The sequence below is a fragment of the Haplochromis burtoni genome, unplaced genomic scaffold, assembly GCF_018398535.1.
Source record: "Haplochromis burtoni strain Fernald_Lab_line unplaced genomic scaffold, NCSU_Asbu1 Contig_193, whole genome shotgun sequence".
Classification (NCBI taxonomy): Eukaryota; Metazoa; Chordata; class Actinopteri; order Cichliformes; family Cichlidae; genus Haplochromis; species Haplochromis burtoni.
The window spans coordinates 1078335-1097783 of NW_024582554.1; the positions used below are offsets into that span (position 1 = coordinate 1078335).

General features: G+C 47.6%; 1 protein-coding gene across 5 annotated transcripts in view; it reads left to right on the top strand.

The window, feature by feature from the left end:
- Positions 1-19449, top strand: part of sbf1 (SET binding factor 1) — a 57159-nt gene that overhangs the window by 25867 nt on the left and 11843 nt on the right. For 3 of the 5 annotated variants that reach the window (XM_005935344.3, XM_005935346.3, XM_005935347.3), the window contains 20 exons: positions 302-331; positions 1525-1630; positions 2106-2238; positions 2328-2436; positions 4051-4164; positions 11306-11383; positions 11567-11680; positions 11774-11902; positions 13828-13926; positions 14014-14221; positions 14459-14571; positions 14669-14818; positions 15226-15294; positions 15390-15551; positions 15647-15912; positions 16280-16452; positions 16541-16614; positions 17356-17548; positions 17619-17746; positions 17833-18008. In XM_005935344.3, coding sequence (XP_005935406.1) covers positions 302-331; positions 1525-1630; positions 2106-2238; positions 2328-2436; positions 4051-4164; positions 11306-11383; positions 11567-11680; positions 11774-11902; positions 13828-13926; positions 14014-14221; positions 14459-14571; positions 14669-14818; positions 15226-15294; positions 15390-15551; positions 15647-15912; positions 16280-16452; positions 16541-16614; positions 17356-17548; positions 17619-17746; positions 17833-18008 — 2624 coding nt within the window. The remainder of the gene's footprint in view (positions 1-301; positions 332-1524; positions 1631-2105; positions 2239-2327; positions 2437-4050; positions 4165-11305; positions 11384-11566; positions 11681-11773; positions 11903-13827; positions 13927-14013; positions 14222-14458; positions 14572-14668; positions 14819-15225; positions 15295-15389; positions 15552-15646; positions 15913-16279; positions 16453-16540; positions 16615-17355; positions 17549-17618; positions 17747-17832; positions 18009-19449) is intronic. The other 2 variants (XM_005935345.3, XM_005935348.3) reach the window with 1 other exon arrangement.

The following is a 19449-nucleotide window of genomic DNA, read 5'->3' on the forward strand; positions in this document are numbered from 1 at the left end:
TGTAATCTGCCCCTCCCCCGTTGCTCTGGTTACTGTTAGCTGTAAAACAAATGAACGTGTTGTGTCACTGCTGTGTGTATTTTAAGTTGTGAGTCATCCGTTGCTGCTCCTGCTCAGTAATGCACTTTCTTTGCACACACGTGTGTCATCCTTCAGTGTGTTGTTTGTGCCTCTTTGTTGTTTTGCTGTGCTGATACTGTCATGATGTTAAGTTTGGGCACTTTGTGCCTTCGCTCGTTGTTGCTAACCTGTCTTATCCTGTTGGTGTGTGTTTGTGCGTCTCTGCTGGGTGCTTGTGTAGCCGGGCCAGGAGCAGAGAGAGGAGAGTTTGGTACGCCAGCCTGACTTTGTTCTCCCCTCGCTACCAATCAGCTTTCCATTGACTCTGCTTCCTTTTCTCCACCCGTTTCCTTCAGGCAGTCCATGCACACGTCCTGTGACAGAAGGACCAATCAAAAGCTTTGATATAGGCTCAATATGTGACCAACAACTGATTATTTCGCATACAGTTATTCGTTTCTTGTCATTTTATTTCCATGTAACCAAAATGACCAGACCATTGACTGGTTGGATTTTTCCCAGTTGACAGCAGTGGCTCTGAGGAGGGCTGTGATTGGCTCAGCTGTGACACCACAGCATCCAGTTTGGAATGGGTTTCTAAGGCCCTGCTGAAACCAGTGGCCTCCTGCCACAAATACATTCTGTCCTCGGTGCATTAAGAAGCACGTGTGGGCGCATCCTTACTGTCAAACCTCACACGTCTTCAGACCACAGCCGACGCGATGATCAGATGTTGGATCACAGTATTGAACTACTAACAGCTCATCTGTGGCTGCTGCTGTCCAGAGCATGAGATAATGCTGCACCTTCCCCCAGCTGGTGCTCCACGGCCGGTCAGCCAAAGGTGGAAGTGGATCTGTAATGAGCCCACGAAGCCTTTGTGCTGCAGTCATCAGTGTGTCTGTCTGTAGTGCTACAGTACTGAGTCATCAGTTTTCACTCTGCTTGTTATTCCAGCAAACACAGACCCATATGTATTGGCCCATCTGCTGTCTACAGCACAGCTTCAGTTCTACAAAGTTTTGTGGTCGGTAACAAAGGAAATAATTGTAAGATGATAATTGGCATCATCAATGATTTCTCTGTTTAAACAGAGTTCAGTTCAATCCTCATGAATTCAGCTGCTTTCCACACGTTAGGCTGCAGTGGAAAAGTCGCGCATGACACCTGCTGTGTTTCTGGGACCTGTTTGATAGGGTGGTGCTGCGGTGTTTTCAGTAAGGTCGTTGGCTTGGAGTCCCGCCCGACCCCATTCACATCCCGATCAGCTGGAATGGCTTGTGTTTAATTTGCCACGTAGCTGCTAAGCTTCTGGGATTCTCTGTCTCTGAATCACTCCGCTCTGTGGACATACACAGTTGTGATTAAACCACGCCGCCAAACCCCGACTCTGACCACCACCATTAATCTGCCGTTTTCACACCTGCTTTCAAATCCTTCTTTTCTCTCCTCTCTTATGTTTAGCGGACTATAACATTAGGTGCTGGCGACCGGCAAGTCATCCAGACTCCGATCAACGAGTCTCTTCCTGTCAGTGGCAGCAGTGTGGCCCAGCTCTTCAGACAGCTCGGTACGAGCACATATGAAAATTACTGCTCTGTTACTTCGTGAGCAATGTCACCTCATGTGAGATGCATGTAAACAATACTGTGTGTGATCCTTGTGATAAAACGTGTCTGCTACAGGCCGGGGAAGACCCGTGGCTTCATTTTCTGTCAGTGTTAAACACAAACTCTCCATGTTAGACCTTTTCATCCTCTTTGCTCTGCATGAAGAACATGGATATCTCCATATGCATCTCACACATGGCTGTGGCCACGACCTGCTGCTCAGACCTTCTGTTTCTGAGAGCCAGCCAATCAGAGGATAGTTTGCTTACAGTTTTACACTTTTAGTGTTCAAAGAATAAATGCAGGTTGATTCTGCAGTTTAAAAGACACGAGAACCTTCAACCCTATCAAATATGATGAAACTTCAAATCACCAATATTTCTGTGCGTGCATGCAGCAGGTGAGGTGGATGACACGTCCTCTGTCCTCCCTCAGGTATCGCCAATGTTCTCTGTCTGTTCTGCGCCGCCCTGACGGAGCATAAAATCCTGTTCCTGTCCAGCAGCTACCAGAGACTAACGGACGCCTGCCGGGCGCTGCTGGCCATCATGTTTCCTCTCAAATACAGGTATGTCCCACTCCTGTTGATGAAGCCACCGTGTAGACACTGCTGAGTGCAGGACGTGTGTAAAGTCTCTTCTTGTTGTGTTTTCTCAGCTTCACTTACATTCCCATCCTACCTGGAAAACTCCTCGAGGTCCTGAGCACCCCCACGCCCTTCATCATTGGTGTCAATTCCTTCTTCCGCTCTGAGACTCAAGAGCTGGTGGGTCCTCACTGTTTGCAGCTTAGTGAATATGAGGCTACATGAGGTAGTTTTCATCAGAGCGACAGCAAAGAGCAGTGTCAGCAATGGTAAGGCTGAACCTGTGTCTTAAAGCTTTGCTGAGGAAAGATCCCAGACAGGAGTGTTGTCGTGTGTCATCGACCTGACGGAGCTTTCCTTTAACAACCACCAGCTGTACAGAGGGAGGCGGGGCTTATCTTGAGCATTGGAATAGTCGAGCATTTTATGTAAAAAATGTACTTGGATATCCTTTAACGTGTTGATGTTTTGTGAGCTTATACATGATTAAAGTGACATCAGCAGTATTTGGAAGTGTGTCGGCAGGGAGCGCTGTCCGGGGACAGGAAGCGCGTGTTGTAAAAAGACGGAGCTGTCTTTGAGGGGACGATGAACGAACGCTTGCTTGGGTTTGGCTAAAGCTGCTGTCCTTGTGATTTGGGCCTTTTAGTGATTTCTGTAGGTGAAGTTATTGAACAGTGTTTTATTACTTGATAAAGCAAGAAATGTGTGCACACGTGTGACTCCACACAGCGTCTCTTAGTGAGTTCCACCTGAACCACATGCTGTTGGCCACTGCAGGCTTTCACACAAGACACCACAGACACTAGTGGGAACTCGTTTAATGCTGAGTGGAGAGGGACCAGAGTAAAGGTTCGATGAGTGTAAACGTCTGATCACAGCTGTGGAGCTTCAGCGCTGACACCAGAAAGCTTTTGTTTTTAAGGCGGACGTCACGTGTCTGTGTCAGTGATGACTGCTCGCCACGACACGCGTGTCTAAAGGAGGTTTGTGAGCTGCGTTCGCCGCTGTAAACATTTTGTGTACGACAGTATCAAACAGCTGTGGAAGGGAAATGAACACGAGAGCAGGTTAGCGACACACAGCCATCTGTGCCAACCCGGCGCTGTATCAGCACTGAAACAATCACACATCCCTGCACAGTGCACTCTACACACAGCTGCTGCAGGCTGGGGTAGATGTGTGATATCGTAGTGTTTAGAGGACAAAGGGCACGTTTCATAGTTTCACACAGTCACACAGGGACAGCTTTCTCTGTGAAATGCAGGTCAGTAAGAAAAGCTGTGAGTCCGTGTGAGCTCCTACTGACCCGCGGATCCGTCTTTAAGCTGCTGCCATCCAGCTGTTTGCTACCTGCTAACCTTGGTAGATGCATCGCTTTGTCACGTAGTCGTCTTTGTAAACTCGGCCGAGACGCATCAGAGTCCAGGACAGTAGTTGGTGATTCAGTGTCACGATCGAGGAAACCAGGTTGAGGCCTGATGATGGTGTTAGCGGGACTCATCACGTGTGGCTGCGTGCTGCCCCATCACAGCCTTTAGCTACAGGGGGCTGTGTTTTCTACCTTTATTGCTGTAAGAGCAGTGGTTGTGTGTCACTGATATGTGACTGTGCGCTCTGTGGTTTGATCGACTGGGTCATGTAACGAGCAGCTGCTCAGAGGCCGCTGTGTTTGTCCTCCACTTGATCTAATCAGCTCCTGTTTCACTTCTTATCAGCACTCCCTGAAGCACAGATGTTAATCCTGTGTGTGTGCGTGTGTGCGCGTGTGTGTGTGTGTGTGTGCGTGTGCAGCTGGACGTGATCATTGCCGACCTGGATGGAGGCACAGTTACCATCCCCGAGTGCGTTCACATCTCCCTGCTGCCTGAACCTCTGCTCCAGCAGACCCAGACGGCCCTCTCCATGGTAAGAGCTGCAGCTTAAACACACCCAAAGCCACAATGCACACGATTACTGGGAAGTCTCAGTAGCATCACGTGGGTGGTTTCTACCACCAGACTTCCCAGTGCTCTTTATGGGATTAGGTGCCAGTAACATGTTCAGGAAGTGCTTCTCTTTCCTAGTATTGACTTCAGCTAAAAGGAATAAGCGGTTTTGTCCAGTGCTCCAGTCCCTGTGTAAAAAGCCCTGATAGACTCCAAGCAGTCGTCTCTGACTGAAATGTTATTGAAGTAAAAACATGTAAATACAAGCAGGGATGCATTGAAAGCATTTAAGGCGGGACTTTATCATTAATCACGTCTGAAATAGTGCACAGCAGTGTGTTCTTGTTGGGCTTGACTGGGTGGAGATCATTTCCAAGTATGATCTTTTTATACCTGCCAAAAACGTCAGATACATTTAAGAAGTGCCGAGTGTGTCGTCACCTTAACTGTGGAAATGCAGCCTTAGTGCTGAGTTATCTGATAAATGCACAACCACAGAGGGCGGTTTGTACTGAGGCACAGCGCTGCAGTCCTTATTACTACATTTGAATGGTTATGTCACTGATAGGATTTCCCCTTTTTTAAGCCCTGCTGCTTGGATGCAGCGCGCTCACCAACCAAACACTGTTCTTGTGTTCTTATCAAGCTGTTCTTCACCTCCTTCCAGCACTGCAGCACCTGCCCTTTCTGAGAAACACTTTTTATAAATGCCTCCAGCTTCCTTATTATTGATAAAGGCCCAATACATCGATTTTCCTTCCTGCTTCCTTTGTCAGCTCTGTTTGCTTTGTGCAAATCTCATAACAATGGAGATGATACAGCCAAGCTGTTCATGCTCGTAACCATATCAGCTGTGAGTCAATCGGTTTGAGCTGCAGGAAGTGATACCCAGTTTATGAGCAGTTTACTGGATATGCAGTCATTTTACAGTCTGAGCCATGAGTAAAGTGTAGTGAGAAATAATATGTAAACACAAAGTGTTGCTCACGTGCCGTCTGATACAGTTATACAGCGGTCATAAAATACTGACGGCCCTTTGCTTTTCATGCTTTGTTCTTTTCCTGCACATGAAACATGGACAAACTTTGTAACTCGTTGACAGTGAAGCTAGGGCTGCTCAATTAATCGAATTTTAATCACGATTACGATCTGGGCTTTCAACGATCATTAAAAATGACTGAGCCGATTATTAGCCCCTCCCTCATTTATCCGCGACACCTTAAATATTGTCGGGCATAAACCGTCCGTGGCGCAAAAAAGGTTGGAGACCGCTGATTAAGAGGACCCGAGGGAAGCTCGGAAAGCTAAGCAGAAGTTATTTGGAGAGTGACTGCCGTTGGTTGAAAAGAGAGGTAAAAAAACTTCAGTGGTGTTGCACACTATTTTATATTATTTTTTAAAGTCATTGTTAACCCTTTAAAGCCGGTCAGAGCAGCACGCTCCGTTTTGCGTAACTATTGTTAAATCCCTGTAGAACCTGAACCGTGTAAGCTAGCGCAATAATTTGTTTTGCATATGAAACCGGAGGAGTTGTACTTACATCTGATGCCATCAGCTTGTCCTAGGTCACGGTTTCGTTCCACATATAGCTTTGCAAAAATTGCATAAAAAGCGCTTGCAGGATCAAAAACATAATATTCCAGAAACACGCTTTGCCGTTCCTATCAGCTGTTCGTAACACTTCCCACAGTGAAATGATGCACCTGCTGATTTCTTTGCAAATTTGCATCATAGGATTGTTTTTTGTTTTTCCTGCAATATATAAAAATTGCTGTATCTCCAAAATAAAACTATGAAGACACTCAAAATAAATTTCCTGTGGTGGGAAACTATTTTTTGCAACTTTGTTGTATTTAAAGTTTTGAGGGATAAACCTCTTAAACTTCTCCAAGTAGAAATATATGTAAACAAAACAAAAGCGATTTTCAATTTTTTTTGTAGTTTATTGCACTTTTTTGCAATTTATGTAATTACTATGGACTTAATGCATACATATTATTAAAATATGGGCTATAACAGTTGTATTGATGTATAGCAACTTGAAATGCTCCCACAAATGGCACTACAGCATGTAAAAAAAATAATATAAGCTCTGGTGGACTTGGTTCTATAGTAGGTCTTAAAGGGTTAAATAAATATCGTCAAATAATCGTGATCTCAATTTCAGTGAAAATAATCGTGATTATCATTTTTGCCATAATCGAGCAGCCCTAAGTGAAGCTGAGAGTGAAACACAGATGTGCAGATATCACGGAGGCCTGAGCTGCTGTCCCTGTGCAGCACTCGGGCTCGTCCACACATGTCACATCAACATAACTGGAACCTGATTTGTTCCACAGGATAAACAGAAGCGCATGCTTGAATACGAAGTCAAAGGTAAGAGGACCTCAGTAGTGGTCCTGGTCTGCTGTATTTAAACACAGTTTTGTGTTTGAACATGTTCCATTTCTGGATAAACGATCTTGTGTTTCCCCAGTTAGAGTTTCGTCCTGTCGAAACATTTAGATCAACAGTAGTTTTCTTTTATCGAGTGATGACAAGTCAAACTAAACACTCACATGTCTGCCAGATAAACTGTTCTGCTTTTAGATAATGTCTCTTGGAGTAAACGACTGAGCTTGTCACAAACCACAGGAGAGCTTCTGTGTGCACTGAGACAAAGGGTAGAGGGTGTTTATTTGGAGGAGGGTGCTTTGCATTTTCAGCGCAGACATGCAGCCTGGTATTTGAACTTGTCAGGCTCTTCCCACGGACACTCGCAGTACTGTTTCTTTTTAGACACTCATCAACAGTAACGTGAGAGAGGAGTGCCGAACGATTTTAATCGATGTCTGTTTCAGTGCTGAGAGCTTACACTGCCGTAAGGATGCTAATACTGAGATGCACAAGTGCAGCGCTGGTAGGTGTGTTGTGGAGTAACCTGTTAGACCGTGTGCTGCTTTAGAAAACGTCAGCTAAGATGAAGAGCTACAGAACGCTTGTGTGTCCTGAAGAGTGTTTTTAGCCTGCACTGTGCTGCACTGCCATGATCCAAACTCTTAGTTGCTCCGAGAGGCCGTGGTTGTGGTTGCATGTTGCAGCTGGATTCATCGTAAATTCCCCTGATTGTGGGACGTACCTCAGACTTGGATAAACAGGAATGCCTCGTACATAAACGAGCAGTTATCTGTATCTGATCCTCAAGTCCAAACCTCACCTGACCCGCCTGCTTCAGCTGGAGGTTTCTTCCTGTTAAAGAGAGTTTTTCCTTCCCACTGTTGCCAAGTGCTGGCTCAGAGGGCGTGGTCTGATTGGTGGGTTTTCTCTGCATTATTGTGGAGTCTTTACAGCAGGGGTCACCAACCTTTTTGAAAGTGAGAGCTACTTCTTGGGTACCGATTAATGTGAAGGGCTACCAGTTTGACACACACTTCTCAAATAACAAATTTCCTCAGTTTAACTTAATTATGTGTTATCATTAATAATTAATGATATTCATCTATGTACGGACACTAATTATGTTAATTATTTTTCACCATAATTATAAAGAATGCAATTAGGAAACAAGGTAGGAAACATAAATATCAATATGCAACGCTTTATTTCTATATATCTCTGCAAGTATTTACATTTTGAAGTGATCACTTCTACAACATTTTCACGTACCACTAACAAATTTTAACAAATCATGCACTGTTACATACATGATTTTTGTATGTATGTAACATACAAAAATCAACTTTCAAATTTTACAGAACTTTTCACCAAATTGGCAGCATTTTAAAGCAAATTGTCACATGTTACACTTAACAAACACATTTGTTTTTCAATAATTAAATTCAACTTTGACATGACACTGTAATGTTGCCACTGAGAACATCTAATATGGCTTTCTTTGTCTGTTAGTGGGAAACCTGGCATTGCATGCTGTTCACCAGTGTGTTGTAATCTGGGGTATAACTTGACACTGCAACTCTGAGTGAGTCTTGCAGATGTGCATCGGAGAGGCGTGTTCTGTGTTTGTTCTTGATGAAGTTCATGTCAGAAAAGGCTGATTCACAAAGATAGGTTGAACCAAACAGGCTGGCAACCTTCATAGCTGCTGTGCACACACCACTGTACTTTTCTGTGTCAACAAGGCACCAAAAGTTTGGTGCACCCAGATAGGCTTTGAGGTGGACGTCATTTTGCAATGTTACAATTTCGATTTCCACCTGTCCAGCATCCAAGCTGAACATTGAACTTAGTTGCTCAGCAATGCATGTTGTGTCCACATTCATGAAAGGATTGGAAACAAATGAGACACATGGCTCAAGCTGATCAAGGTCACAAAACCTGTTCTCAAACTCTTGACCAAGTCGGTTTATGACTTGAGTGTACTTTTCTGCAACTTTGTCAAAAGTCTCAGATGCAGAAGCATTGTCTTTCAGCACCATCTGCACAGAGGGAAAGTGCAGCACCTTTTTTCTCTGTAAATGCACAGAGAAAATGTTCATCTGGGCTTTAAATCCATTTAAAGCACTTATCATGTCAGCAACAGTCTTACCTTTGCCTTGCAGCTCACAGTTCAAATGGTTCAGTTTCCCAGTAATGTCTGTTAAAAACGCAAGGTCAAGTGTCCACTCAGTGTCCTCCAGCAGAGATGTGTCTTCCCCTTTGGATTGCATGAACTCCTTGATTTCACCCAAAAGTGACAAAAAACGAAGCAAAATCCGTCCCCTGCTGAGCCATCGGATTTCCGTATGTAGTAGCAGGTCACCATATTCAGCTGACAGCTCCTCCAATAGCACCTTGAATGTTCTGTGCTGTTTAGCTCTGGAGCGGATGCTGTTTATGATCTTCACGACGGGAGTCATGACGTGCTCGAAGCCGATCACCTTTGCGCATAACGCCTGCTGGTGAATGATGCAGTGGTAATGCATGAAGTTTGGGAACTCTGTGTCACCTTTACAGTGAGCGATGAATCCCGTATGTCGGCCGATCATAGCAGGAGCCCCGTCGGTAGTCACTGATACCAGCTTTTCCAACGGTACCTTTTTCTTCGCGAAAAACTCCTTCACCGCGTTATAGATGTCAACTCCCTTCGTAGTTGTCTTTAGCGGCAGTAGTGTCAGAAGTTCTTCTTTTGTGGAGAAACCATCAAATACCATCCGGATAAAGACCATCAGCTGTGCTGTACTGCTGCTGTCGACGGACTCGTCACACTGGATGCTAAACCAACTGCACTTTGCCAGATCCTGATCCAACTGATCGGCCAAGTTCCCGGACATAGCCGACACTCTTCTAACAATTGTAGTTGCCCCCAGCTGGACATCAGAGAGAGTGGAGATTACATCGTTTCCATATTTCTCGTCTTTAAGCACAGTTTTTGCAATTATCATCATTGCTTCTTTGAAATACTCCCCGTCTAAAAATGCCTTCTTTTTCTTAATCATGAAATGTGTAGCTCTAAATGAGGCTTCGGTTGCTTTTTGAGAGTTTTTCACCGGTCTCGTGAAAAAAGACTGCTGTTTGCTCAAACCTGCCTTTAATTCGCGGGCCTTTTCCGCTCGCAGTGTGCTGCCCTTTGGGTAGTTAGCATGGTAGCTTGTGTGACACGTTCGGAAATGTCTCTCCACGTTGTGCCGCTTTGCCGTTGCCACAGTTGCCCCGCAAATGAGACACACGCATGAATCTTTCACAGTGGTAAAAAAGAACTCTTCCTCCCATTCACTGTGAAAATTATATGTTTTCTTCCTTTTTTCCGCCATGTTTTCCTCATCTCCTCCCCTTTGCCTTTGCTGGTCTTCACGGCAACTGTTTCCGTGGAGACCAGCTAGCACTAAATATTAGATCATGATCTAATATTTAATAATAAACATTTTTTTTATATATTATCTCTAACAAATTAACGCCAATGCAATTGTGATTAAAAAAAAATAGCAAGAAAAAATAAAAATAGATGCAGCTTACTGGTAAGTTGTTATGGTGAGCTATTTTTAGAACAGGCCCGCGGGCGACTCATGTGGTCCTTGCGGGCGACCTGGTGCCCGCGGGCACCGTGTTGGTGACCCCTGCTTTACAGCATGCAGTACGTTGAGGTGGATGTTGCTGTGATTTGGGGCTGTATGAACTGAACCCTCTCTTGCCTGAGCAGACTGTGTTCTGATTGGATCACGTTCCCTCCTCAGCGGTGACTCTTGTCCAGCTGACTGACTATTTGAACATCGTGCGGCCTCCGCTGCACCCCTGCTGCACCCCCGTGTGCTGCACGTTTTATCTCTGCGTTTAGTAACTGTGTTGTTGTGCATTATTTTAGAGACCCTGTTGTATCTGACTGAGTGAATGTCGTGTTGGGTTTAGTTTAGTCTTATGTGCTCACTGTCTCAGTCTACATCGATGAGCCACAGATGTTATTGCAGCAGCATCATTCGACAGCTCTGTGCCCTCCAGAGAGACTCTGAACTTGGCCCTGCTGACTTAGGCCACATACCAAAGACGTCAGGGCTCAAAGGAATGGATCGATTTAATAGAAAAATAATTTATTTTGAAAGTTTTGTTTTTGTCACTGCGCCGTTCTGTGTGCTTCATGACTCTTTACCCTGAGACTGCTGTGGTGCTAACGCTGCTCTGATAGTTCACTGGGTTATAGGCCTCAGCTGGCAGAGCGATGAAAACAGATCCAACTCTGACACACAAAGTCCAGGCACAGCAGATATCTGCCACACTGACAGCCCTGCGTGTGAAGCTGATCTGGGGCTCGTCTGTTCAGTTGTCCCTCAGTGTGCTGCTGCTCCAGGAACCACGCTGATGCTGGAGACGGTTGGATAGCAACCCTAAACCAGGGCTTAGCTGCTCAGCTGTCCTTACACTTAGCCAGATGAATTTGTTCTGAGCCTAAAAGCTGTAACCAAGGATGATGTGTGTCTGCACACTGTGCCACTGACTTACTCTTCTTCTGAGCTTTCCCAGATGTTGTTCACATCTGACAGGAAACTTTGCACCTGTGTAGTAAATGTGCTTTAACCACGTAGTCTAGTGAATACAAGCTCAGAGCTCCATCACTCTGAAAACGGTGAGTTTGTGCTGTTGTCCGTATCAGCAGGAATCAGCAGCAGAGACTTGGGGTCAGCAGTGATGGACTTTGTTTTCTGTTCCTGCAGGTTTTGGATCCGGAGCTGGAAGTTGCCGATCATGCATTCCCCCCACAGTCCACGCAACCCTCTGCTCTCAAAATCCAGGCAAGGAGTAAACTCATGTAGTGATTCATACACTGTAATTACACAACACCAGCATTAGTGTTTTTGTCTTATATCGATGGCATAAGAGGTGGTGGAGGTCATAAACTCTGGAACAGCAGGTTCAGGCTTCCAGACTCTTTCAGTTCCTCTGTGTGACAGTCGTCTTTACTGTGTGCGTTTCAGGACAAGGAGATCCGAGCGGTCTTTCTGTGGCTCTTCGCTCGGCTCTTCCAGGGCTATCGCTGGTGTTTACATATCATCCGCATTCACCCAGAGCCTGTGATTCGCTTCCATAAGGTACAGGAATGTCCTGGCACAGCACACCGCTGTTAATGTGCATCCAAGGAAACAAAGAGTCTTGATGGGATTGCTGCTAACGTTTTTCCACAGGCTGCCTTCCTGGGCCAGAGGGCGCTGTCAGAGGACGACTTCCTCACCAAGGTGTTAGACGGCATGGCGTTCGCCGGCTTTGTGTCGGAGAGAGGTCCCCCCTACAGAGCCACCGACCTGTTTGATGACGTGAGTCTTTCAACACAAACATCTACCCGTTCGCTCCTGTTTGTGCGATCGCAGAGCACAGTAGTTCATGACAGCTACGAGTGGAAAAACGTGTTAAGCTGACATGTCAGCACATGTTTGAGTCTCCTCTGGGAAGAAGCAATCAGCCAGGAGGCCGTGCAGCATGTGGCTCCCAGGACTTACCTGTGTGGAGGCAGCTGATAGGTCGATTTGAAAGGATCTCCCCCCAATAACAATGTTGTTGTTAAACATGTTTACATTACTGACGGTGCTCAGACAAAATTCTGGGACATGGTGGGCCACGAAGGATACGCTGAGCCATCCTTCAAATCTGCTTCTTCTTCTTCTTCTTCTTCTTCTTCTTCTGCTTCTTCTTCTTCTTCTTCTTCTTCCAGCTTGTACATGCAGTGCTACCACCTTCTGTTTCAGTCCGTTATTACACTCTTAAATTTCAGGATCTTACAAAGCTTCAAACGACGCATCGGCTATTAACGATTTTGATAGTCGATGTAATCGTGACTAGTCAACAAGTGTGGCTCAGGCGGTAGAGCAGATCAGCTACTGACTGGAAGGTTGGTGGTTCGATGCTTGGCTTCCCCAGTCTGCCAAGTATCCTTGGGCAAGAAACTAACCCCCCGCTGCCCTCTGATGCGTCCAGTGGAGTGTGAATGCTTAGATTGCACTTAAGTATAGAAGGAAGTGCTTGTATGAGTGGGTGTGAATGTTGTATAGAGGGCTTTGAGCACTCCGGGAGAGTAGAGACGCGCTGTATAAGAATCAGTGCATTTACCATGAACAGCTGTCACACAAACCTTTACTGACGTAACTGAAAACGTTCCAACCTGGTGCACCGATGACACGATTAGGGCTGCTCGATTATGGCAAAAATGATAATCACGATTATTTGACGATATTTATTTAACCCTTACGACCTACTATAGAACCAAGTCCGCCAGAGCTTACTTTATATTTTTACACGTTGTAGAGCCATTTTAGGGAGCATTTCAAGTTGCTATACATCAATACAACTGTTATAGCCCATATTTTAATAATATGTATGTATTAAGTCCATAGTAACGACATAAATTGCAAAAAAGTGCAATAAACTACAAAAAATTAGAAAATCGTTTTTGGGTTTTTTTACATATATTTCTACTTGGAGAAATTTAAGAGGTTTATCCCTCAAAACTGTAAATACAAAAAAGTTGCAAAAAATAGTTTAGAACAACAGGAAATTTATTTTGAGTGTCTTCATAGTTTTATTTTGGAGATACAGCAATTTTTATATACTGCAGGAAAAACGAAAAAACAATCCTATGATGCAAATTTGCAAAGAAAACAGCAGGTGCATCAAAACAAACTATTTCCAGCAGTGCAATTTGAGTTCTAAGCATCCCAGCAACTATTCAGAAAAGCATAAAGTCAAACATGACTTATAAAAACACCAGTATGGGCTTTTAAGGCCTACAAGTAAAAAACTACATTTTCCGTGAAAATGACGTCACTTCCTGTTTCGGGCAGGAAATGGCGGACATGCGATCGTTCGCGCTGACGTCTGTTTCACTGTGGGAAGTGTTACGAACAGCTGATCGGATCGGCAAAGCCTGTTTCTGGAATATTATGTTTTTGTTCCTGCAAGAGCTTTTTATGCAGTTTTTGCAAAGCTTTATGTGGAAGGAAACCGTGACCGAGGACAAGCTGATGGCATCAGATGTAAGTACAACTCCTCCGGTTTCATATGCAAAAAAAATCATTGCGCTAGCTTACGCGGTTCAGGTTCTACAGGGATTTAAAAATAGTTACGCAAAACGGAGCGTAAAATTCGATTCATTGAGCAGCCCTAGACACGATCGTTGGTCACTGAGCACAGTGTGGCTCAGATATGGAAGAAAGCTACTAACATCACTGCTGTCCTCTTTCTACAGCTGGTAGCAAACCAGGTGGAGCGGATACGACAAGAGGAGGCCTGTCCGCACAAAGTCATGAACCATGCCAAGGAGGTTGCAGAGCAGCTCTTCAAAAATGTGCGTTTCATCGATTGAACTTTCTTACGGTTTCTGTTTGTCGCCTCCGTTCTTCCTTCAACGATCGCCGTCTTTCTGTTTTCTCAGGAGAATCCCTACCCCGCTGTGGCCATGCACAAAATCCAGCGACCGTCAGAAAACGGTCAGAACAACGCACAGAATCGGGCGCCGTTCCCCTTGCTGGACGACGTAGCGGTGCAGCTGTTCATCGATCACGCTGCTGCCAAGCTCAAGACCGCACCTCCCGCCGTCAAGCCGGAGCTCAAGAGCATGGTGCCATCTGGGCCGCCGCTGGGTGAGCTGTTCTTAGCATGCACGTGACCCGACTGCAAACTCATATCGGCCGAAGCCTCGGTGTGGTGAAACTGTAACGTGAGGTTAACTGAAGGCGGCCAACACCCGCTCTGAGTTGGCGCTGACCCTGCTTACGTGCATCTTAAACTTCCTGTGTTAACCTCATACAGTCTGACAGTGCGTGCGTAGGAGGCGTAGCTTCTGTGCTGTGGCGAGTCTGACGCCCTTTGCTCCACAGGAGATATCGTGGACAGGAACGGCAACGTGATGGCGAACAGCGCTCGCAGGCTGGAGGTGGTCAGGAACTGCATCACGTACATTTTTGAGAACAAAATGCTGGAGGCCAAGAAGGTAAAGACACGCGTGTGTGACGCACTCACAAACTTTGTTGGGTCTGCAGGCTGTTTTTGTGTGTTGATCGTGGTCGTTTGTCACGTCGTCTGTGCAGCTGATGCCAGCGGTGCTACGGGCGTTGAAGGGTCGGGCAGCTCGCGTGTGTTTGACTCAGGAGCTCAATCAACATGTCCTGCAGAACCGGGCTGTGCTGGATGACCAGCAGTTTGACTACATCGTGCGCATGATGAACTGCACCTTACAGGTGAGCCGGCACACAAGGGGCCTGATAGTGTCGAAGCACACCACGAGGACGTGCCTGTGGGCGTCACAAAACAAGCCGCTGAACGGCATTATGGGAAGTGTTCAGAGTGTGACCCATACTGACATCAGGTGGCAGCTTTGACTTCCTCTAGAATGGATTCAGCCTCGTCAGAGTGACAGTAACAGCTGTGTTACTGTTGTTCACTCGTCAGGTTTCCACAGCTGCAGCTCGCCGACCTGGCTGTTGCCAGAGCAGATGCTCTGAAACACGAGCCGTTTCTTCTGTTGGAGGTGTATACAGGCTGATCACATGTCATAGAAGTCTTTGCAGGTCAAGCGTGAAGCCTCACACACGTCTCTGTGCTTCGTTGTTTTGGAGCTCAGTGCTTTCCTGCTCTTTCTGTTCAGGACTGTTCACACATGGATGAACACGGGATCGCGGCGGCGCTTCTTCCCCTGGTCACAGCCTTCTGCAGAGTGAGTGCAGCCTTCCTAAAATGAGAGTTCGCCCACACTGTACAGCTTGAGGTGTTACTGAGCCTGTGATTGGACGTCTGTGTTCTGTCTGACAGAAACTGGGAGCAGGCGTCACCCAGTTTGCCTACAGCTGTGTGCAGGAGCACATGGTGTGGACCAACATGCAGTTCTGGGAGGCCATGTTCTACAGCGACGTGCAGAACCACATCCGACACCTGTACCTGGAGACGGAGGACGGAGGGCAGCACAACAACTCGGTGAGCAGAGCGCCCGCATGTCCCATGCTCCGCACACGTGATTAAAAGTTCACCGTCTAACTGACGGAGCTTTGTCCATCCCGATGTGTTCTCAGGAACAGCACGTGGCCTCGGGCAACAGAAGGGAAATCGGCGCCCTGGAGCTGGCGTCAGAGCAGAGCCGGCTGTGGCCGACGCTCAGCAAAGAAATGCAGATGGAGCGCGTGCAGAAGGAGGAGAGCACGGTATTCAGCCAGGCCATCCACTACGCCAACAGGATGAGCTACCTGCTGCTCCCGCTGGACACCAGCAAGAACCGGCTGCTGCGGAGCTCCGGCCTCGGAGACGTGGAGAGCGTCAGCAACAGCTACGTCACAAACAGGTAGGAGCGCCCGTCTGCCCACAGAGGGCGCACCGACGGACGTGGTGCCACCACAGTGCAAACAACTCTTTAGAAACATGTTTTTATCTTCACACAATCCAGCTAAGCATGTCTTAGTGTCATCAAACACTGTCACACTCAAAGCGGCTGATTGGCTGAGACATGTCTGTTTTTGTCACATTCACTTTGTGTTCAGTAAGACAGGCTTTTATTGTGAAATCCCAACATCTGTCTTTAAAACACAGACCGTTCCTTTTATTCTGTGACCAGCACGCGCATCGCCCATGAGTGTGGCGTTATTGTTTACATCGAGTTGTTCGATCAGCTGGGGCTTCGTCCGTGCTCAGAGCGTGTGTTTGTGTTGCAGCATTGCAGGCAGCATGGCGGAAAGCTACGACACGGAGAGCGGCTTCGAAGACGCAGAGAGCTCAGACGTGGCCAACTCTGTGGTGCGCTTCATTAACCGCTTTGTCGATAAAGTGTGCAACGAGAGCGGCGTGACCAACGAGCACCTGAAAGCTCTCCACGCCATGATACCAGGTATGGACGAATCGCCGCGTCTGCCTCGTGTCAGCCACACGCATGAAGCACTCGAGCCTCACGCTGTCTCTGCACTCTCACTCTGCAGATATCGTTCAAATGCACATCGAGACGTTGGAAGCAGTCCACAGGGAGAGTAAGAGACTGCCTCCCATCCAAAAGGTAACCAATTCATGTTTTTACATCCCACTGGACAAAGGCCATGCAGAACCCCAACCAGCCCCGCCCACTCCCCTCTTCACCAATCCCTTCAGCTCAGGCTCAAAGCGCCACGGCAGGTACGTCTGTCAGCTGCAGACAGAAGCGTGTGACTCGCAGCACGCCGGAGCCGTGCATGTGGGGTGTGCAGTCTGCTATCTGAGGCCGGAGCGGCTCTCCCAGGGCCTTCAGAGCTGCGTGCCTTCCATCTGAAGGGTGCTGTTCATGATGGGCGGCTGTATGTGAGCTTGCTCCAGGAAGGGCGCCCTCCATCTCTGTCCTGCTCTCGCAGCATGCAGGGTCAGGCGAATAACAGCTGAACTTGTGGCTCAGGCTGTTATGGCGACACGCTACCAAAGCTGTAATTGATTTCCGCTCTTTAGAAACCTCCCAGGCCTCGCCGGAGGACAGGAAGTGATGTAAGGGTCTAGAGGAAAAAGCCAGCTTCTTATTTGCTCTTGTTCATCTTCAGCAGTCGGCCCACTGAGACCATCGCTGCACATTGTGACATGTTTCTCTGTGGGCTCATGCACTGGTGCAGGTTGCCCTCAGCACGGGTGTGAAAGCATGCAACGGTTGCAGTGGTTCTTTAACAAAGTGTGTTCCTGTGACTAAGATAAGCGCATGTAGTTTTAGATGTCTGTCGGCCATGTTTGGCTGTGATGTCGTAGCACGGGGTCATCTCTGTCGCTCTCTGTCTTTCAGCCCAAGCTGCTGAGGCCGACTCTGTTGCCTGGCGAGGAGCTGGTGATGGAAGGCATGCGTGTTCACCTAATCCCCGATGGGCGCGAGGAGGCCACGGGGCTAATGGGAGGTCCGCCTCTACTGCCAGCGGAGGGCGCCATCTTCCTTACCACGTACCGGCTCATCTTCAAGGGCACGCCCACCGATCCACTGGGTAAGAGGAATTTTGGCTGCAGCTCTGTCGATTGTCCTGTTCTGTCGCTGACCGCGGTGTCCTCCTGCAGTTGGAGAGCAGGCAGTCACTCGCTCCTTCCCCGTCGCCTCCCTGACAAAGGAGAAGAGGATATCGGTCTCGTTAACGATGGACCAGTTTGTCCAGGAGGGGCTCCAGCTGCGGTCCTGCACCTTCCAGGTACCTTCCTCAGAATCACGCCGATCAGCTCTCAGCCAAACTAGAAGCTGGCGCTCTGACCTCGTGTTGTCTCTGTCTCTGTGTAGCTTATGAAGATTGCCTTTGATGAGGAGGTGGCGTCTGACCTGGCGGAAGTTTTCAGGAAGCATTTGCACAAACTGCGTTACCCTCAGCATGTGCAGGGCACCTTCGCCTTCACTGTGGGTCAGAGTGGCAAAATGGTGGTGGAGCACAAGACGAAGGACAAGAACCAGTCGCTCAAGTAAGTGTGGAGGGACTGAAGCTGACGCTGTGAATAGAAGGAGAGCGCCATCAGTCGTGTTAGATCACTGACCCGTCACTTCCTGTGGGTGGGCCAGCAGGTGACACAGCTGTAACATCAGGAGCGTCAGTGCTGCTGCGCTCTGCTGAGGCGTTCAGGTTTACCTCGAGCTCCTGAATGTTCATGCAGGACCTCGGATACAGTTGATGCGTTCCATTTGCACCAGGAACGCCCCCTCAGCCCCGCCCACCCTGACATCACAGTCCACACCGGGTTTAGAAAGCTTTCTGTCTCTGCTGGTCTGTGGGCACAAGCTCCTTATTAAAGTCTCAGCAAGCTTTCAGTGACGCACACAGACACACAGACACACGCACAGACACGCACAGACGCACGCACAGACACACGCACAGACACAGACACACGCACAGACACAGACACACACACAGTCACACGCACAGACACACACAGACACACACAGACACACACAGACACACACAGTCACACAAGAGAAGACACACAAAGACACACAGACACACACACACACACACACACAGACACACACACACAGACACACACACACACACACAGATACATACACAGACACACGCACAGACACACACAGACACACACACACACCCACACACACAGACACACAGACACACAGACACACACAACACGACACACAGACACACAGACACACACACAGACACACACACACAGACACACACAGACACACGCACACACACACAGACACACACAGACACACACACACACACACAGCACACACACACACACACAGACACAGACACACAACACACACAGAACCACAGACACACACACAACACACACACACAGACACACACAGACACAGACACACAACACACAACAGACACACACACACACACACAGACACACACCAAGACACACACAGACACGACAGACAGACACACACAGAGCACACACACACACACACACACAGAGACGCACACACAGACACACACACACCACACACACACAGACACACACACACACACCACAGAGACACACACACCACACCACAGACACACACACACACACACGCACAGAGACACACACACACACAAACACACACACACACAACACACACACAACACACACACACACACAGACACACACACACACGACACAGACACACACACACACAGACACACACACACACACACACAGACACACACAGACACAGACAAACACACACACACGACACAGCACACACACAGACACAGACACACACAGACACACCACACACACGACACACACAGACAGACAGACACACACACACACACACACACACACACACACAACAGACAGACAGACACACACAGACACACACAGACACACACACACACAGACACACACACAGACACAGACACACACAGACACAGACACACACACACACACAGAC